Here is a 21,585-nt window from a genome sequence, read left to right as displayed (position 1 = left end):
TTGTAGGCCTCGTACTCACAGCGATTGACTTGCCTCTGCCTCCTGAGTGCTGGGATTAAAGGCATGCACCACCACGCCCAGCTTATTATATTAATTTATTTATTGTGGGGCCTTTACCCATTGATATGTCTCATTGCCTGTGTTTCTTTCTTTCTTTGTTTCTTTCTGACTGTGTTTTTCAGATAAGATCTCACTACATAGCTTTGGCTGATCTGGAACTTGCTACACAGACCAAGCTAGTCTCTAACTCACCGAGATCGCCTGCCTCTGCCTCCTGAGTGCTGGGATTAAAGGTGTGCGCCACCACGCCCAAGTCGTCTGCATTTCTAGTTTTCTTTATGTATGACAAAGACTTCAGAATGCTTCCTGTGTCAGTGGACAAGGTCTGTATTCAACAAGTACATTGAGCTTGTGGATGGTGCTGTGATTGGAGCCTTCAGGAACCTGATCCCAAGACCTTTGTCGTCATTATCACCACACTGAGCCTGTGAGAAAGAGAGAGAAACGCTCACAGTGCTGGAGGAGGGGAGGTGGGGGGGGGGGGGGGAGAAGTGAACCAGTTTGGTTGGCTTAGGCCAGTGGCCAGCCACTCAGGGCCTCCCACTTGGGAGTGTGAGAGAGTGTTGGAACTAGCTAGCCACAGACAAACTGCTGATTTTGTAACCCGACTGCCAGTTGCCCGGCTCCCTCCCACACCTCTGCCTCCAGGGTATGACCATGAGGGGAGTATGGCCCTCGTTCCTCTTTTACTGGTGTGTGTGTGTGTGGTGTGTGTGTGCGCGTGCCTGTGTGTGGTGTGTGTGTGTGTGTGTGTGTGTGTGGTGAGTGTGTGTGCCTGTGTGCGTGCGTGTGTGTGTGTGTGTGTGTGTGTGTGGTGTGTGTGTGTGTGGTGAGTGTGTGTGCCTGTGTGTGTGTGTGTGTGTGTGTGTGTGTGTGTGTGTGTGTGTGTTTTACTGGTCTGAATGCTTCCACTGAGCTATAACTTCTTTCTGACTCGGGGCTTCTACCCTGATGTCCCTTGTGGGAAAGATTAAGCTTTGTCACAAGTGGAAGCAATCTTGGCGGGCTTTACCCTTGGGGCACCCCATGAATGCCTTGTGATAGACATAGTGGAGCCATCCTGGGCATGGAATTCAGGAAGCAGACCTGGGAACCCCACCTGGGCTATTGTTTTCCTAATTGACCCTCAACGGGAGAAGGAGACCGCCCTTTCCATGTGACTGAGGGAGGTGGGGAGGAGAGAACAACAAGTTCAGCCCGGGCAAGAGTGCGTGGAGAGCTGCGACCTGGCTGGACCAGCACGCGGACCAGAGAGACACCTAAGGACCCGTCCCGTGGAACGGATACCGGAAGGTTCACTCTTTTGTCCCTTTAACCTTTTTTCCTTCTTGTGTAAGCTAGTTGGGTTGTATAATAAAGTTTAATTGTTAAGAAACAGAGCCAACAATCCCTCTTATCTCCTCAAATGAAAACCAGTACAGACCCTTAACTACAAAGTCAAGTGCAGGCTTTGTCCTGGGTGGCCTGGGGAAAAAACACCAACAACGCAAGAGCGTTCTTGTGCAGCCTGAAGGCCTGGGAAAGTCCCTGTTGAGTAGATCTGAGAGTGTTTTAGCCACAGCCAGAAGCAGAAGTGGGGGAGAGTGAGCCTGCCTAGGGCCTGTTCATCTCCCAAGGGAGCAAGGCAGTCTCTGGCAGTCTCACTTGTCCACCCATCTCACAGCGAGCTCTGAGCATACTGAGACTGGATGGGACAGAGCTATGCCAGAACAGGTTGGGCGGGAACCACCTCTGCCGCACTGTGGTTGAAAGGGGCACTTTGGATGGCTTTCGGGCCCCCTCCACCATGCAGTCATTGGCTCAGATCCCCAGGGGTTGCATCCCAACTTTGGCAATTGGGTTGTCTTGGGCAGGTGACCTTCTCTTCGGAAGCTTCAGTTTGCTCATCTCTAAAGACACTGACCAGTGCTATTTTGCTGGTTGTCAGTGATGCCTGCAAAGGCAGGACCTGGCCACTCATTATTAGGCAGAGGAACTATTGCTTGGAACCACCAACTGACAGGACTCCATGTTTCTCTTTCCACCCAGAGAATGACATTCCAGGCCAGGAGTCCCTGCCCAGATCACTGATAAGGTCTGAAGGTGGCTATCAGAGGTATGGGACATTCCCTGCGGAAAAAAAGATAGGGGGGTGGGGCAGGGGGTTAGTATTGCCTCCTTATGCTGGGCAGCAGTGAGGACCAGAGAGGTTGACCTATAGGCAGGCACAGGACAGGAAAAGATAGGAAGAAAATGGCAACTTGAGGAAAGTATGTATTCTAGGAATTTTTTTAATATACATGCTTGTATGTCTATGGAGATGTGTATGCGGGTGTGTGTGGGTATACATGTGGGTGTGCTTGGAGGCTAGAGCAGAACCCCAGGTGCCATGCTCAGGAATGCTGTCACCTCCTTTGAGTTAGGGTCTCTTCTTGGTCTGGAGCTCGCCGATGAGGCTATACTGGCCAGCCAGTGAGCTCCGTGGGTCCTCCTGTCTCTGCCTTCCGCAGCACTGGGATTATAGGAATGCACCGTCATGGCATTTTAAAGTGGTTTGGGGGTCAGATCAGGTCCTCATGCTTGCCGGACATGTATTTTACTGAGCTACGCTCCCTGCTGGTCTACTAAGGTTTTAACAACTCAGCCTTTCTCCTCTTGACGCTGTGTCCTGAGTATCTAAACATTCTTGCAAACAAAACTTTGTGGTTTCATACACTTTCACACTAGACTGGCTTAGAAACACTTTTTTTGTTGTTGCTGTTGGTTTTTTGTCTTGTTTTTTTAAGACAGGGTTTCTCTGTGTATCCTTGGCTGTCCTGGACTCGCTTTGTAGACCAGGCTGGCCTCAAACTCACAGCGATCCACCTGCCTCTGCCTCCCCAAGTGCTGGGATTAAAGGTGTGTGCCACCACGCCCAGCTTAGAAATGCTTTTAATTGTCTTGTTTGTTTGTTTTGTTTTGTTTTTTCGAGACAGGGTTTCTCTGTGTTAGCCTTGCCTGACCTCGACTTGCTTTGTAGACCAGGCTGGCCTTAAACTCACAGCGATCCTCCTGCCTCTGCCTCCCAAGTACTGGGATTAAAGGCCTACACCACCATGCCTGGTTCTTAACTGTCAGTTTTTAAACAGTCTCATGTCTCATCTGCTACGTGCAGATCCTTCCATCCTGGCTTCTCATAAGCCCAAGAAACAAGGAGGAGGAAATATAGCTGCAGACCTTGCTCACTCCGCTGGCTCCAGCTTCTGAAAGAACAGCGGGTCCTCCCAAGCATTCAGACATTGCCCCCCAGCAGAGGCAAACAATCCCACTTGAGGGAAAGGCGGTGGAGGGCATGTGGGAATGTGAGGGACAAGGGATAGCTCGGCTCTGGAAGCTGGAGTGAGGCAGCAAGGCTGGGTAAGGCAATCAGGAAGGAACCTATTGTGGTTCGGAGGTCATATGACTTCCCTCATACCCGGTGGCCTGCCTGGGTATGATGCCTTTATCTGATGGGACCATGATGCAGGCATGCTCCTCCACACGGTACTGTCAAACAAAAGGATGCGACCAGCACGGGCTTAGCCTCAACATAAGCCTGCCCAGTTGTCTCACGTACAGCTGTGAGAACTCACCTGTTCTCCTGTGTGGTTTGGCTGTCACTGGGGCCCCCTTCCATTCAATCAATACACATTTTCTCAGCATTTCTGAATACTGGGCTCTGGGCTGGACTCAGAGGGAACAGAACAGAGAAGATAAGGTACCTGTCCTCAAAGCGGTACTTACAACAGGGAGAGCAGCCACGGCTGGAGACTACGGTGTTAAAAGACACCGAGGCAGGAGGCTGAGGTAGCGTGGAGATGTCAGAGGCCGCCCGACATCTGCCTGCTGGACAGAGAGCATCACAGCTGGACGTGTTGCCTCTTGGGAAGATTCGTCCAAGTCTCCAGCCACTCCTCCCAACCTGTTGCATCTAATTGTGCCCTAACAGCACGTGGCTGGGGCATCTGGGATACAGGGAGGAGGGAGGAGGGGAGGGCACTCCACCTTCAGAGGCCTAGGGGAGCCATCATCCTAGCTGGGTGTAGACCTCCCAGTGTGGCTGTGCTGTCACTCACATTCCCAGCGATCAACTCTCATTTACTGCTCTGCAAGGAAGCCTGATGAAGTCATTGTTTTCCCCAGATTGTCCTCAGGACTGTAGGAGGAGGGGCTGGATGTTTACATTTTTCCAAGGGAAGGTATTTTAGCAACAGAGCAGATGCCTAGGTTAGCGTCCCTGGGGAGGTGTCCTCAGGAAAACAAAATTTTTGTTGAGACAGTTTTTCTATGTAGTTCTGGCTGGCCTGGAACTCTATTTGTTTGTTTGTTTGTTTTTGTTTATCAAGACAGGGTTGCTCTGTGTAACAGCTCTGACCTAGAACTCACATTGTAGTCCAGGTGGCCTCAAACTCACGGAGATCCACCTGCCTCTGCCTCCCAAGTGCTGGGATTAAAAATGTGCACCTCACCACTGCCCAGCTCTGGAACTTATTCTGTAGTTCAGACTGGCCTGGAACTCCCAGAGATCTTCCTGCCTTTGCCTCCAAGCACTTTCACGCCACCACAGCATGAAAACGTTGTCTTGTATCAAGAGTGGCTATGCCATGACACAAAGCAGGAAAGTTCAGGCAGAGAAAGGCCTAGAAGCAGAGAGAGCCTGGGCACAGAGTGAAGCCGGGCTACAAAGCAGAGTGACCAAGCAAGGTGTGGAATGACTAACGGGTGTTCACCAGGAGCCCACTAGCTGTGCATGAGGGAACTCCCACTGCAGTTCCTGAGTCAAGAGGTTTCTGTATGAGAGAGACAAGGTGTTTGTGTCTTTTCTTTTCTTTTTTCTTTCTTTCTTTCTTTCTTTTTTTTTTTTTTTTTTTTTGGTTTTTTGAGACAGGGTTTCTCTGTGTAGCCTTTGGCTGTCCTGGACTCTCAAGCGATCCGCCTGCCTCTGCCTCCCGAGTGCTGGGATTAAAGGCGTGCGCCACCACGCCCGGCCCTGTGTCTTTTCTTTGAAACAGGCTGGGTTTGAACTTGTTCTGTCTCTATGTCGTCAGTGTTGGGGCTACAGGAGTGTGACACTGGTGATGCCTGGTTTATGAGATGCTGCTAACCAGATTCAGGGCTTTGTGTGTACTAGGAAAGTACTCTACCAAGCAAGTTCCATACACCACTCTCTGTGGCGCTGGAAGGCCTCTCTGCTGTTGTTGGCGTGGAGGAGGCAAAGGCAGGTGAGGGCAGCAGAGGCCTGGCCTGAAATGTGCTTTCTGCTATTACATAAGAGAACACAGAGCTGACTGCAGATGAGAAGCCGGATAACCTGAGCCAATGGTGAGAGGACCCGGTGCAGAATGGAGGGTGGGGTGGTGGGGACAGGGTGCTTTCTACACCCCCTGCACCCGGGCAACCTCAGGGAGACTGTGAGGCACTGAGGGAAGGGAAGCAAGAACACCAACATCCACAGAAGCACCCAGCTCAGGAGGAACACTGAGCCGTGACTGGCACAGCTTAGACTTGGATGGGAAAGCTGTAAAAAGCCCAAGGCCAACTGCTCACACTACTGAAGGATCTAACGAGAGGCAGCAGAGCCAGCGGCTGCGTTTGGTAAGACAGGCAAAAGGTGGCAAGCAAAAAGCAACCTCCAGGCTAGGCGTGGTGGCGCACACCTTTAATCCTAGCCTCGGGAGGCAGAGGCAGGGGGAATCTCTGTGAGTTTGAGGCCAGCCTGGTCTACAAAGTGAGTCCAGGGCAGCCAAGGTTACACAGAGAAACTCTGTTTCAAAAAACCAAAACCAAAACCAAAACCAAAACAAAAACAAAAACAAAAAAGCAACCTCCACAGGGAACAGAGGTGCCAGGCTGACCAGCTGAAAGCCTGGGGGACAGCTTGCTTGTTCAGACAGGACATGCCTGCTGTGTGGGAGAGAGGGTCAGCAGAGGGAGGTGTGTCACATTCTGAAGACAAGGGGTGTCTTCAGAATGCACAAGAAGAACAGGACCCAAACACAAAGGCAGAGGACATGAGCTGGCAGGCTGCACAACCCTCCTTCAGGCTTGACTTTCAGTGGGCAGTGTGAGGTTGAGAGAAAGCAGTAGAGACAGAGCTGTACAGGACTGTGGGCACCTTGACTGTCCCTTCTGGGTCTGAGGCAGGAAGTTTAAGGGGAAACCAGCAGCAGATGTTACCCCTGCCTGCAGTTCCTGGGGTGCCGGCTGGGTCTGCCACACTGGTCAGGTTCAAGCACAGCAGAAGGCCTGCAGGCTACAGCTTGTACAGCCACAATGCAGACCACACGACAGTGAGCTCTTCATTCAGTGGTCAACAGCAGAAACACCTAACACACTAGAATTTATTTCAGGACTATAATTTTACTATAGTTTAATATTTAATATATAATTTATTTCACATATAAAGACAATTCTGGCTAATTTTTGGATATGGTAATGGCCTAGGGTTAGGTGAATAATTGAGGTCAAGGTCAGGCCTGGGCAGACACCATCTTGCTCATGCCCGAGAAGTAGGCTTTCTCTCGCTCACTCATCACTTCAAAATGCAAGGGCCTCCTGCAGAAGTTGCATTCAGCTGACGAATGTGGCCTCAGGTCCAGCCCGACTCGCTTCCATGTGACCAGTAGCTTCTCTGTGGGGAGAGACAGTTCTTGAATATCACAGAAGCTTCTGCCCAGGAGAATCAGAGCATATGTCCACACAAAACCTCCACCTGAAGGCTCCCAGCGGCATCACTCCTAAGACTTCCACAGTGGAGGCAACCCAACTGCCCATCCACCAATGTAGGGTGAAATGAGGCCAAGACACACAGACAATTGTGTGGTGACAAAAAGAACAGAGCTGGCACTCAGGAGGGCAAAGGGGGAACCTGAACTCTGGGCCAGCCTGGGCTACAGACACAACCAGATCTCTTTTTATTTTTATTTTTTGGTTTTTTGAGACAGGGTTTTTCTGTGTAGCCTTGGCTGTCCTGGACTCACTCTGTAGACCAGGCTGGCCTGGAACTCACAGTGATCCACCTGCCTCTGCCTCTCAAGTGCTGGGATTAAAGGCTTTGTAGTCTAGGCTGGCCTTGAACTCACAGCGATCCGCCTGCCTCTGCCTCCCGAGTGCTGGGATTAAAGGCGTGCGCCACCACGCCTGGCTGAGTCTGTCTTTTAAAAAAAAGTGAGGAAATAAAATAAGCAGTAGTGAGTGATTCTGTATCGTTCACACGGTCGTCCCCTCCCTCCCCCCCCCCCCCCCCCCCCCCCGCCGCCACTAACTGTCCAGGAAGTAAGAGCAGCCACAGGTGGGTGGACTAGGTAGAAGGGAAGTGAATGCTAGTGAGTGTAGCTTCATTCTTAGTGATGGAACTGTCCCGGAAGCGGATGTGATGGCTTCTCAGTGCCACGAATGTATCTAAAGCCCTTTTAATTCTGTATTTTAAAAGGGTAAATCTTTATGGGATGCCAATTAATCTCAATGACACTGTTCTAAGAATTGGGTCTTACTTCACAAGCCAGATTCAGCAAGCTCTGCAGTATCAACACTAACCTGAGTATCTGGGGGGCGGGTGGTTGCTCAAGGGGGGAGTGCCCACACCGTGTGCCAGGACCTCAAGTTCAACCCCAGCACCAAAACCAAACAAAATACCCTGAGCATCCTGAACAAAAAGTCTGTCTTTGGAAGTTACGACAGCTTGGGAGGGCCCAAAGGGCAAAGTTCATCTGTGGCAATGACAACCTACATCTAAAAGCCCCCCAGTCTCTGCCTTCAGAATGGACATCAGGGGTTGTGGGGAACAGTACAGAGGCACCAGAACAAGTTGCTTCCAGGGCCGTATGTCAGGGAGGGAAGAGCAGTGCAAGGAAATGTGAGGCAGATTCCAGAGACCAGGCCAGACTTGTGCCGTCAGAGGCCTCCAGTCCCTGAACGGCTGCAAACAGGCATGCAGGGACGAGAGAGGACACAAGGGCATAAGGCTCCCTGCAAGCTTCCAAATGGGTGTGTGTGCACACTCTTAAAGTGAGTCACTGCTGTCTAATTTTAGAGTTTTGTTATGTGGCATCTGAGGGCACAGTTAGCCACTTGGAACAAGAGAAACCAATTCGCGGCTGAATGCATGAGGGTAAACACCCCAAGAACTTTGCAGGAGCTGTGAGCGGGCTCTCCAGGTTGCAGTTGAAGTGAGGTAGAGAGTCCCCGCTCGGCCTTCCTTGACTCACCCAAGAAGAAGTTCATCATCTGTGGGGTGTGGTGTGGGGTGGGGGCAATCCGCAGGAGCTCCTCCCCACGAGGCACCGTTGGGTAATTGATGGCCTGGACGTAGATATTATGCCTCGTCATCAACTCATCACAGATCTCTGTGTTTTTAGCGGCATCGGCGACCTAAGTTCCACCACAGCAAAAGTAGGGTCAGAATAAGACATGCTAATTTGGCAGAGACAGTCAAGAACACAGTGTGCAAGGATGAGGCTCAGGCTCCGGGCCAGACTACAGCTGAGTGTGCAAGCCTGGGGGAAATGGGAAATGCTGCCTGCCCCCTGCACTTTAAGGGAGCTCTTGCAGGGTGGACGGATGCACTGGAATGGAATGTCACATGGCTGTCCTCCCAGGCCGTGCGCGGTCAAGGAGGTACTTTCCCCCATCCCACATCCTTGCTCTCGGGAGGTCCTGCCAGCTCTGGCTATACTAGCTGTTTTCTTATATTAACTGTGACATCATCAGAGATAGGATTTGTAAGGGGAGGGCAAGATCTACTTTGAAATTTACGAAGTGCAAAGTCCCACTTCACAGCTGCCCATGCTAAGGCTTCTAGAGTTTTCCAGACACACGTTCTTGTTTACCCTGCTAAGGTCAGTGCTCTGGGGAAGGAAGTTGTGCTTCAGCCTCCTGGGTTCAAAGACTTCATTCTTATTGTGAGGGCAGCCCAGGCAGCGGAAGACAGAGACATGGCAGAGGGCCGCTGGCTGCAGTCCCAGCACCAGTTCCAGCTCCGCAATCACCCTGCCCAAGCCCAACTTCAGGAAGGCAGAACCAGAGCACTGGCCTATCATGTGTGGAGGCACAGGTTCCCAAGGGCCAATGACAAACAGGCCATTACCCGCACAGGGATGATGTGACTGGGACAGTGGATGACCGGGAGGCCAGCGTCCATTAGCATCTGCCTCATCAGCTTGACATTGCGCTGGTGCTGGCGTCGAAGGGCACGCCCCTCACTGCTCTTCAGGATCCGCACAGATTCCAGGGCTCCAGCCAGCAGCATGGGCGGCAGGGAGGTGGTGAAGATAAAGCCAGCGGCATAGGACCGGACAGTGTCGATCAGCAATCTCGTGCTGGCTATGTACCCTCCAACACAGCCGAACGCTTTACCTGGGAGGAGGAGCTCTGTTAGGCCGGCAAAGGCAACGTGACACATGAGCGACACCCGCAGCCTCCAGGCACTGACTTTGCTGCAGTTCTGAGGCCATCCTTGCTACTCAGGCAAACTGGACCTCTCGACAATTAGCATTTGCTGGGTAAATACAAACACTCAGAACCTGTTAGGGCTTGTGTTTCAGCTCTGGTCAAGGCCCTTGTGTAATCTGTATCTCAGGTTTCAGGATTAAGGACACCAGAAGCGTTCTCAGGAGCCTTACCCCTCATTCCAAAGGGAACATTTTTGCTGACCACAAGAGGATTAGGTAGGTTTAAACTCCTATAGTGGAAAATTACTGCACCTGGCTCAATGTACTAGACCTCCAACAAACCTCTATCACAAACTGGAATTTGGCACTTGAATAGGTGGCTTTCCCCCTGCCATCTCTGGGACTTCAGGAGCCAGACCTCTCACCCCATTGCCAGGGCTGGGGGATGCTGGGTTTTGCCTGATGATCCTTGACCAAGTGTAGGCTTTAGCTTGGCATTCAGCTAACTGCTATATAGGCATCTCAGTGCCTTATCAATTACTCGATGTTGGGGGGGGGGAATTAAATTTCTATAACCTCTTAATGATTCATTCTCACAGACAAAAAGCAATGTCTATAGTAATGATCTATAAACAACTCATTTACCTTCTCAACAGGAATTCAGATATAGATCCTATTGCTATTTCTATCATATTGATGTGGGGGGGGTGGTAAAAACAAAACAAACAAACCAACAAAAACAGGCATGAGAAGGTCACTGCACACCCAGTGAGCTACGCAGCCAGGGCTGAAGGCCAGGCTTCAGGGTGCCAGGCAGGAGAGGAACAAGCCGGGCCCGCTGGGGCAATGGCACTTCCCAGGGCCTGTTAGAAAAGCACTGGGGTTCTCTCTCCTTTTGGATTCAGCAGCAGAGTGAAGGCTTCTGTCACACACATGTATGGCAGGAATGAGCTCAATTGACAAAAAATGTAATTTCTGCCATATTTAGCTGTGGGAGTCTGTGAGCCTCCATGTCCCCAGGGATCCTGCGAAGCTGGTCTAGCATTCACGGGGATGAAAACACCCACTAAAGATGAAGTGGCGGCACACACCTGCCTACTCAGCACTGAGAACTGAAACAAGGCCAGCCTGGGCTACAGACTGAGACCCTGTCTCAGGAAAACAAAATTTACTCCAAAAAGAAACAAGCCAGGCCTTTCATTTACCACACAGGTGCCAGTCAGAGCAGCAGTCACTGATCTTGCTATGTACCCAAAGTTCAGTGTACAAGGACAGGACTTACAAAGCATACTTACCGAGGGTCCCAGAAATGATGTCCATTTTTGGCATGACTCCATCCCGATCACCAATCCCGCCACCTCGAGCCCCATACAGCCCCACTGCATGGACCTCATCCACAAACGTGATGGCTCCAAATTCATGGGCCACATCACACAGCTCTTCCAGTGGGCATACTGCTCCTGACGAAAGCCAAGGAAAATGTCAGTAGTAGTGCTTAGAGCCAAAGCAAAGTACAGTCTATTCTTTTTGGTTTTTCGAGACAGGGTTTCTCTGTGTCGCCTTGGCTGTCCTGGACTCGCTTTGTAGACGAGGCTGGCCTCAAAATACAGTCCATTCTAAGGGGTCACTTTTAGTACTGGAGAGAAAATGAACTTCTCCCCCAGTTCCTGTCTGCCTTGAGGTCATACAGCCTAGCAACAGCCAGAGCAGAAGACCCAGCTACCCCATCCACATAAAGTCTCTCAATTACAGAATTCCGGCAGAGTAAAAATGCAAAACCAGAAACATGACATTTTTGTTTGCTTCAGAGCTGGGTAAGAACCTCATACACAGCTGGGCAGAAGCCTGACCACCAGTGACATGCCCGCCGGACTCTTTAAACAGTTAGAGCCCAGCTCTCTATCTCAGGCTCCAGGTTAGTCTCTGCATAGACTTACCATCCATCGAATGAACGGTTTCAAATGCTACGATCTTGGGCACCGAGGGGTCAGACCTTTGCAGCAGCTCCCTGAGATGGTTGACGTCATTGTGGCGGAAGATATATTTTGGCACTCGACTGTTGCGAATCCCTTGGATCATGGAGGCATGGTTCCCAGAATCCGAGTAAATTTCACAGCCTGACATGAGGAAAGTGTTACTTAGTGGCAGAGGCATCAAGACAAATATATTCTGGACAGGTGCAACAGACCTTTTCCTGCTGCTAATACCTCAAAAATGCCCAATACAAAAACACCGTGGGCTCAAAAACCCAAAGCCCCGATGCAGCAATTAGCGACTGCTTCACCTCTAGGAAGAGGCTAAGGCAGAGACAGCCCACGGCCGCTAGGATGAAGCTCAGCCGCAAAGCCTCAGAGTCCCATGAGCTGATGCCTTGGCTTCCATGCCAGCATCAAGGAAACACAAAAGACAAAGGCCATGAGAACACTCTTCAAAGCCACAATGTCACATGCCTGTGAGCCCAAAAACTTTCTTTAAAATGCAATGAAGGGTTTTGCTAAAGGAACTTCTGAGACTATGAAGGACGCTTGCGTCAGGAGCTCAGGACAGGACCTCCTGTGTCTCCACTGATCGTGCCCTGCCAGAGCTCACCAACACCACAGTGCTTTGACTCAGGGCTGTCAGGCTCAACAGGAATGGGCCTTCTTTGTAGCAAATATTCTTATTACGCAGAAGCCTCAGAGTGCTCCCTTACCTGGCATCATCTTAGCCAGGGTGAACAGAGTAGAGTCGTTGGCCACAAAGCAGGAGGAAAACAAGAGAGCTGCATCCTTGCCATGGAGGTCAGCCAGCGCCTGCTCCAGTTCCACATGGAACTTACTCGTTCCAGAAATATTCCTAGTTCCACCGGCTCCAGCACCATGCTGTTTCACAGTCTCCCTGTTAAAAATAAGGAAAATACCAATATTCCAGGTCCAGGTCTCCAGAACTCACTTAAAAACCCAGAAGACTTACATTCCTACAACCCCAGCACTGCGGCAGAGCATGTCTCCAAAAACAAAGATGGGAAGGCTATGGAGGAAAGAACTAATGCTGACCTCAGTCCTCCAAGCACATACCCACCTCACCCAACACTCACAAGTACATAACACACATGAATACACAATACACACACTCACACACGCACACTTTGGGACGGGGGATGTAGCTCAGCAGGTCAAGTGCTTGCTTAGAATACACAAAGCTCTGAGATCAGTCCCTAGTACTGCATGAACAAGCATCACAGAGTACGTGCCTGTAATCCTAGCACAAAAACCCCACAAACAACAACTGACCATGCCTCGAGTAAGCAAGAAAACTCATGGTTCTTTGTTTATTGTTTTTGAAACAGGGTCTTGCCAGGCGTGGTGACACACACCTTTAATCCCAGCAGAGGATCGTGAGTTCGAGGCCAGCCTGGTCTACAAAGTGAGTCCAGGACAGAGAGACCCTGTCTCAAAAAAAAGAAAAAAGAAAAAAAGAAAGAAAGAAACAGGGTCTCATTATATAGCCCTTGGCTGTCCTGAAACTCACTATGCAGACCAGGCTGGCCTCGAACTCACAGAGATCCACCTACATCTGCTTCTCCAGTGCTGGGAGTAAAGGCTTGCACCACTATGCCCAGTTTATTTTTTATTGTTTTAAAAACCCAGGAGAATGAAAAGTGTGTTGATCTCACCTAGCATCTTTCTCCTTGTGAAACCCAGGGCCACGAATCTTTTGCTTTGTTTTGGTTTTCGAGACAGGGTCTCTCTGTGTAGCCTTGGCTGTCCTGGACTTTCTTTGTAGACCAGGCTGGCCTCGAACTCACAGCGATCCACCTGCCTCTGCCTCCCGAGTGCTGGGATTAAAGGTGTACACCACCATGCCTGGCTTCATAAATCTTAAAAAGAATTGTTAAGAAGGCATTTAAGAACCGGGCGTGGTGGCACACGCCTATAAATCCCAGCCTTTGGGAGGCAGAGGCAGGTGGATCTTCATGAGTTTGAGGCCAGCCTGGTCTACACACTGAATCCAGGACAGCCAGGAACCCTGTCTCGAAGAAAAAAAAAAAGAGTGAGTGTTTAGGGTTGGAGCAATGGCAACGGCTAAGTGGTTAAGAGCTGCTCTTCCAGAGGACCCAACACAGGCACCAGGCACACTTGTGGCAGAAAAACAACAACAACAACAACAACAGCCGGGCGTGGTGGCGCACGCCTTTAATCCCAGCACTTGGGAGGCAGAGGCAGGTGGATCGATGTGAGTTCAAGGCCAACCTGGTCTACAAAGTGAGTCCAGGACAGTCAAGGCTTCACAGAGAAACCCTGTCTCGAAAAACCAAAACAAAACAAAACAAAACAAAACAAAAAACAACAACAACAACAACAACAACAGTGTTTATTTAACAGTCACTAAGGTTTCTTTTTTCTGAGAATGAGAGAAAGCACACTCTGGAAGGCTGCCAAGCAGCTCCACAGCACTAGGAGACATCACACTACTGCCTAATCTCAAGCATGACTCTCTTTAGCAAGCCTCTTGCTCTCTCAAGCCATGGTGGTCCTCCTGAATGACAAAGATGGGACCTTAATCCTTTTAAACATGTCCTACTGAAATAGCCCCTCCACCGTCTATACATTAGAGTTTCTCTACAAAAGGCAGCGATTTGTAGATATGCCTAAGCTACAACCCCAGCCCCAAAGTGTTTGTGTGTGTGTGTGTGTTTACTGTGTATTCGTGTGTGTTATGTGAGTCCATGGGGTGGGGTAGGGTGGGTGTGAACTCATAGGACAGCATTAGGTCTTTCCTCTATAGCCTTTTCATCTTTGTGTTTTGAGGTACTCTCTGCCCCAGACATCATCAGTAGAGATTTTCAAAGGCTAAGAATACCATGCCAGTGAAATGGTTCAGCAGGGAAAGCCTGGTAACCTGAGTTCAAGCCCAGAACTCCTGTAAAGGTTGAGGGAGAGAGTAGGCTCTATGAAGAACAGTAGTTTATCACTATGGCACCTTTTCAGTGATCAAATATTCTCCCATCAAAAGTCCAGCGATATAAAGCATCTATATCTTGCCAAATAATGACAGTGGTATCTGAAAACTGACAGCTACTTACATGACAGCTCCACATACTCGTGGGTGGCGACTCATGCCCAGGTAGTCATTGCTGCACCAGACTGACACCTGCTTTTTGGTGATGAGGGAGTCTGTGTAATCATCCGCCATGGGGAAGGTCTGTGCTCTCCGGTTCACAGTTTTAAACACTCGGTAGGTATGGTCATTTTTCTTCTCATCAATTTTCTTCTCAAAGAAATGATCATATTGAAAAGTGGAAACAGCTAGAATGGAAACAAACAGAAGATGGTACAGTTTTTTAAGATGCATATCTGGCTTTTTGGGAGGGACGAACCTGGGTTCAAATCTCAGCTTGGCCATTTAATGTCACTACATCCAGGACTAGAATGATGCCCTAGACTGTGATGGGTAAACAAGACTGCGCTTGGCAAGTATTTGGCATGCTGTCCAGGGCATAGGCGACAGGTAATGAAGATGGAAGGCGAATGACCAGCAGCACGCATGGCCACTGAGCCCAAGAGTACTCAAGCAAGGGCAGTGGGCTTCAACTACCGCCTCACCATACACCTCACATTTCATCTGACATACAGATAACTCATAAACAACAAGACTCACATTTTGGCAAGTTATCCTGAAGAAGATGAGACACTCTTTCTGGCCGCTGCTGTCGTATGATGTCCTGGAAGTTCTTCAGCAGCCGGCTCTGATCCTGTCCGTCAGTTTTCACACTGACCACGCCGGGGGCCACTGGGCTTTGGGCAACCTCTAACAGAAGTGATAAGAAGCACGGAGGGTGGATGGATGGGCCTTTCTCTCTTAGTCCACAACACCTTCCAAGCAGACTGCCAAAAACAGCTTATGGGGGGAAGAGGCGCAAGGCAGGAGATAGTTCATCGGCTAAGAGCACTGGCTGCCCTCCTGGAGAACCGGGGTTCAATTCTCAGCATTCATACGGCAGCCACAGCTGTCCATTAACTACAGTTTCAGGAGACCGGATGCCCACTTCTGGCCTCCTTGGACACCAGGCACACTTCAGTGCCCAGATACACATGCAGGCAAAACATCCATGCATTAAAATCATTTTTTCCCCAAAATTAGCTTATTGTCTGGGTGTGTTGGTGCATGGCTTTAGTTCTAGCACTAAGGAGGCAGAGCCAGGCAGATCTCTGTAAATCTGAGGCCAGACTGTGCTACAGGGTGAGACCCCGTCTCAAAGCAAAACCAAACCAAACCATAGCTTATTGCCTATTTCATGAAAATGCTCGGCATGGTGGCGAGCAGTGGTAATCCCAGCACTCGGGAGGCAGAGGCAGGTGGATCTCTGTCAGTTCAAGGCCAGCCTGGTCTACAAAGAGAATTCCAGGACAGCCAGGACTACAAGGGAAACCCTGTCTCAAAAACAACAACAACAAATTTCTCAGCATGCTGAAGCCCTTAGGGGCTGTTGGGAGCTCAGATGGGGTTAGGGTTGTCGCTGCGTGGCCATCAGCAGGACACACCAGCTGGGAGCCTAGGCCAGCACTTGCTGCAGCAATACCAGAGTTCTACTTTCTACTCTGCTGAAGGGTAGGCAGGACTCAAGAGAAACACTAATGCTGCTATCTGTTCAAGACTACAGGTTATTTCCAGAAAGTGAGCATGCTGGGAAGCTGGCTCCCTCCTACACCCTCACCACAAAGCAAGCCCCACATTTTGCAATATGGTCTGGGCTGTATAGCTTGAGGGCTTTCCTTCCTCTCTGGCCCTGAAAGAGGAAGGTACTCACGCTATCACTATGCCGACCTACTAACAGCTCCCATGGAAACTGGAGGGTCTCAGGAGCCCCGTGAACCACCTCACTCTTTCCACTGGCTGGAGTTGCTGTTACCTTTCCTCACGGCATGCATTTCCTGCACATCCTCCTGAAGCTCCAGACTGGCCTTGCGGAAGACACTGCTGCCTGTCTGGCTCAGCTGTGCAGCCAGGAAAGGGCACTTGCTCCCAGAGCCCTGGCTTGTCGCAGGTGACGGGTGTCCAGACGGGAGCTGTGTACTATCTGGAGCCTGTGCCATCTGGGACTCATCAGGAGCCTGCTGGACTGCAGCTTTGGCAGTTTTCTCTTCTGAGGAAGGAAATGGAAAGAATGAGGCATGAGACCTGCTCGTGGCGTGCATAAGCAAGTCAAACCCTTCCCTTATCACCTCAAACTTTATGCTTGTTCTAGCTCTAGCCACACCCTTGCTAAACTCTGCCGCCACCACTCTCACCGGCGCCCCCGTAACAGTGGTCCTTTGAAAGGTTTATTTGCCCATCCCAGTTACCTCTCAAACCCACAAGAGTTCTCCTTATAAATCAAGAGCACTATTTTATATTTTCAGACAACCCAACATTCTTTTTTCATTTGTTTAAGACAGAGTCTTGTTATGTAGCCCATGATGCTTGACTTGGCCATCCTCCTGCCTCAGCCTCCTAAATGCTGGGTTTATATGTGCGCTTAGCCCCAAAAGCTCTTGACATGGATCACTGTCTACCCCATGGACACTCATCATAGGTCAGGGAAGTAATGCTCTCCAAGGCAACTGGGAGTAGTCACAAAGTTATTTGCTCTTCTTATTTTCTAAACAGATTCCTAATAAAACTCAGCCAGTTCTAAAAATACTTCTGCGTAGGTGGGGGAGAAAGCAGGCTATCACTTAGATCTTTAAATTGTCCTCAGACCATTAGTTTGTGTGGCGAAGAGGCAGGCAGCTACCTTCACACAGCTCACCTGCCTTCTCATCTAAGCTCATCAAAGGCTCTAGCCGGCTGGATCTGTGTTCTAAGCTCCAGGCACTCCTCGGCCTTTTAAGCAATGTTCACATTCCTTCTAGAAATGTCTTCCTTCATCATTTTGGAATACTCCTGTGAGTCACGGGCTGCTCTTTCTACAACTTGGATAAGGTGTCTCAATACAGTTTCCATAACATGTTCTATAAAAGGAAGTCAAGAAATGGTACTCTGGGTCTACAAAGTGAGTCCAGGACAGCCAAGGCTACACAGAGAAACTCTGTCTTGAACCCTGACTCCAAAAAATGTTATTTTCAAATTAACTTAATTTTACAAGTAATGCAGATCTGTCATGGAAAGTCTAGACAACGGGAGGAAAAGAAGCATTCTAACTCAAAGCATGGCTGCTATGGACATTCTGAGAAAAGACAATTAGCTCCTGACAGGAAGTCTTTCGAAGACTAAGTCCTGCCTACTTACAGAACAAACATTCCTTTCCTACAGGCTTACACTGAAGAGAAGCCTGGAAGCTGAAATGTTCACCAGGATTAAGTAGACTCTGAAAAGGCCCTCTCCTGGCAGAACTTGGTGAAGACCAGCTCTGCTCTGTTCATTAAAACTTATCTTTAGGGCTGGAGAGATGGCTCAGAGGTTAAGAACACTGTCTGCTCTTCCTAAGGTCATGAGTTCAAATCCCAGCAACCACATGATGGCTCAAAACCATCATAATGAGATCTGGTGCCCTCTTCTGGTGTGCACGCATTACATGTAGGCAGAACACTGTATAAATCTTTAAAACAAAAACAAAAAAACCCAAAACAACTTATCTGTATAGTGGGTGTGGTATTCCACGCCTTTAATCCCAGCACTCAGGGAAGCAGAGGCAGGTGCATCTCTGTGAGGCCAGCCTGGTTTACAGGACAGCCAAGACCACACAGAGAAACCCTGTCTCAAAAACCAGCCAACCCAATAAAAAAGCTTATCTGTATGAGATGGCTCCATGCATTGGCAATCACTAACAAACATCATGCCTTACTTATGTAAAGCAACTACAGCCGAAGCCAAAAAAGACAGACAGCAGAGTGGTGGTTGCCAGGTGCTGGGGGAAGGAGTACGAAGGTTAGTGAAGAAAGTTCTGGAGTCGGATGGTGTTGGTGACATATAACACAAATGTATGCAATACTGCTGAATCATCCACTTAAATGATTAAGACGGGCGATGTAGTGGTGCATGCTTACGATTCTAGCACTTAAAAGGCTGAGGCAGGAGGATTGCCACAAGCTGAAGGGCAATCTTAGCTGTAATATGAGATACTGATGGGGGTGGGGGGAAGCTAAAATGGTAGGAGAAACAAAACAAAACAAAACAAAACAAAACAAAACCCAACAACTGGGGCTGAAGAGATGGTTTATTGGTTAAGAGCACTTGTTGTTCACCCAGAGGACTCAGATTCCATTTCCAGCACTGAGAAGGCAGCTCACCATCACCTGCAACTCCATTTCCCTCTTCCTGCCCTGGGGCACCAGGCATGCATGTGTCACTCTTACACGTTTTGTTTTGTTTTGAGACAAAGTTTCTCTGTGTAGCCTAGGCTGTCCTGGACTCCCTTTGTAGACCAGGCTGGCCTCAAACTAACAACGATCTGCCTCCCCATTGCTGGGATTAAAGGCATGTACCACCACGCCCAGCTTTTTGTTTGTTTGAGACAGGGTTTCTTTATGTAACAGCTCTGGCTGTCCTGGAACTCACTCTGTAGACCAGGCTGACCTCAAACTCAGAGATCCACCTGCCTCTGACTCCCAAATGCTGACACATACCTTTTTCTCTTTGTTTTTTCTTTTCAAGACAGGGTTTCTCTATGTAACTTTGGCTGTCCTGTAGCTAACTCTGTAGACCAGGCTGGCTTCAAACTCACAAAGATCCGCTTGTCTTTGTCTCCCAAGTGCTGGGATTAAAGGAGTCCACCACCCCCCAGCAGACGTAGTAGCACATGCCTTTAATCCCAGCACTCAGGAGGCAGAGGCAGGTAGATCTCTGTCCATTTGAGGCCAGCCTGGTCTACAAAAGCAAGTCCAGGACAGTCTGTCTCAAAAAAAAAAAAATAATAATAAAATAAAATAAACAAGACCTAAAATGGCAGCGGTAGCTCAGGCCTGTAATATCAGCACTTGGGAGGCAGAAGTGGGGTCATGACTTTATGGCCAGCCCAGACTACACAGTGAACTCTAGGCTTGCCGAGGATACAAAGAGAGACCCTGACTCAAAATACTGAACAGATTTTTTTTTTTTTTTGGTCTTTTGAGACAGGGTTTCTCTGTGTAGCCTTGGCTGTCCTGGACTCGCTCTGTAGACCAGGCTGGCCTCGAACTCACAGCAATCCGCCTGCCTCTGCCTCCCGAGTGCTGGGATTAAAGGTGTGCGCCACCACGCCCGGCTCTGAACAGATTTTTAAAAGTATCCCTTTACAAGCCAAAGGCCAAATCTTTACTGAGGAAAAGGTCGCAAGTGAGCACTTGTACCAGACAACGAGGAAACGCTAGAGCCCAGCAGATCTGACGTGCAATCCAGAAACCGGCACCGTTCAGTTTTAAAGCCAGGAGCATTAGAGGCTCCTAACTCAGGAGTCAGAAGGGCAGTTACACAAGATGAACCCCCGACCCCCTTCCCCATACACTGACAGAGTAAGTCCTTCTTCAGAGCGGCCTTCACCACCAAGGGGGAGTTCTTCGCTGTTAATATTACTTACTCTCATTGGCTGGAGGGGTTTCTTTGATCTGCTGGCAGTGTACTGCTGAAGTGGACATGGTCCGAGGGGCTGGCTTGGCCCCAACTTCCATCATCTTGGGGCAGTTTTGAGCATAGAACAACAGGGATTTTCCTGCCTTCTGTAGAAAGGCCTGAGGGACTCGAGATAAGAATGGGCATCTTCGAACGACAGTCTCCATGTCTGCAAAGTGTGCTGGATCCTGTGGAAGAATCCATGATGGCTGATGTCAAGGGAGGCCCACATACACACCTCACTCAAAACAAAAACTTAAGGACAGCATGGACATTGGAACTCAGTAAAGGGCTGGTAGCCACACACTACCCAGGTCACCAACTTCTTAATTCTCCACCTCTACAGAAAAGCCCCCTGCAGAGCAACTCATCAGAGCAAATGGGGACGATTAATAACTAAGGGTGTGGAAGGAACGAAGGACAAGGCAGAACAGGTGCGGGAAGCCTGAGGCTGGCTCCTCAGAGGGCGCTCTGTGTAGGTGGGACACCTTAGCCCACACCCAGGGGCAACAGTGAGGCTAGCCGAGGAGCCACTGTCACCTATCCAGGTTGGGAGAACTCCTTGGAATCCTAACAACTCGAGGAAGGGGGAAGAGTCTAGGCTAGCCCTGAGTCCCCCGAGCCAAGGTCATGCCCCTAGAGCTAAAACTGAGAAAGGGGGCAGAAAGAAGGGTTAAAGGCAGGGCTGACAGGAGCAGGGCGAGACAGCCCAGAGAGTTAGGCTGGTGGAAGGGGGTCGGCAGTGAGTCATAGCTTCTCTAGGGTCAGAAGCACGAGAAAGAAAAGGGTACGAGGGAGATTCTGGAGCCGCCTGTCAAATGCCCAATGTCAGAAAGGGACGGAATGGAGGAGTCGGAGGTAGCCCAAGCGGTAAAGAGTGGAGGATGGACTCAGAGCCAAGGTGGGGGCTGGAGGGGGATGGGGCTTGTGGCCGCGGTGGCGAGGCGCGCCCAGCTCCCGTGACCACCAAGCGCGGCCCTCACCTGCGCGGGCTCTCGACGAAGCGGCGGTGGGCACTCGAGCGGAGGACGTTAAACGAACCAGTGCCCTTGTCCACGAGCAGCCTCAGGCCGCGACCGCTGTGGCCCTAATATAGAGCCGGAGTGACCGCTGCGCATGCGCCGTGGGTGCGGCCTGACGCGCGCACGCGCGCCGGAGTCGGCGGGCCAGGATTGCCGGTCCCTCTGTGTGGGCTCGGCTCCAAGTTGGTGGGACTGTGTCTCTGGCCTAGGCTGCCGAACCCAGGAGGGCAAGGCGGTGGACGAGCAAATTCCTCTTTGAACCCCTTCCTTTCGGCCCTCTGTCACTTTCCCTGAAAAGCCCTTAGCGTCAGAACCATGTGTCGGCCCCTCCCCCAACCCCCCGGGTGCAGGGCGTAAACCAACCACCCGGGAACCTACCTGCTAGAAAAAGGGATTTTTGGACATAGAAAAAGGGGTCTTAAGATCTGATCAACGAGGGGCTTTGTTTTCGGCAATGACAGGGCTTCTTTTCTGTACGGATGTGCTAAGGGGCCGCGGACATCGGGTTGAAGAAATAGCAGCAGAAGGGAGTTCAGCACGTTCTGGTCCAAATTGAAGAAAAGAGAACA

At 50.1% G+C, this 21,585-nt stretch overlaps 1 protein-coding gene across 1 annotated transcript; it reads right to left on the bottom strand.

Moving 5' to 3' along the window:
• Positions 1-6,397: 6,397 nt before the first annotated feature.
• Positions 6,398-21,111, bottom strand: ALAS1 (5'-aminolevulinate synthase 1). The gene is made up of 11 exons (XM_084751669.1): positions 20,978-21,111; positions 19,963-20,182; positions 16,339-16,572; positions 15,087-15,236; positions 14,512-14,734; positions 12,139-12,323; positions 11,384-11,563; positions 10,742-10,906; positions 9,143-9,411; positions 8,265-8,427; positions 6,398-6,688 (listed from the first exon to the last, which is right to left on the bottom strand). Exons 2-11 carry the CDS (start codon positions 20,159-20,161, stop codon positions 6,528-6,530), a joined length of 1,929 nt encoding a protein of 642 aa, XP_084607795.1. The 5' UTR covers positions 20,162-20,182; positions 20,978-21,111; the 3' UTR covers positions 6,398-6,527.
• Between the last annotated feature and the right edge of the window lie 474 nt (positions 21,112-21,585).

Source organism: Acomys minous (assembly GCF_964271855.1).
Source record: "Acomys minous genome assembly, chromosome: 13".
Taxonomy (NCBI): domain Eukaryota; kingdom Metazoa; phylum Chordata; class Mammalia; order Rodentia; family Muridae; genus Acomys; species Acomys minous.
The sequence above is the reverse complement of the archived record's forward strand: the minus strand, read 5'-3'. Positions and strand labels throughout refer to the sequence as shown.

Coding starts and splice junctions, on each gene's coding strand:
- ALAS1 (XM_084751669.1), bottom strand. CDS start 20,161: ATGGAGACTGTCGTTCGAAGATGCCCATTCTTATCTCGAGTCCCTCAG. Junction 12,324..14,511: donor CGAGTATGTGGAGCTGTCAT/GTAAGTAGCTGT, acceptor TATTTTTAACAG/GGAGACTGTGAAACAGCATG. Junction 6,689..8,264: donor GATGATGAACTTCTTCTTGG/GTGAGTCAAGGA, acceptor CTCTCCCCACAG/AGAAGCTACTGGTCACATGG.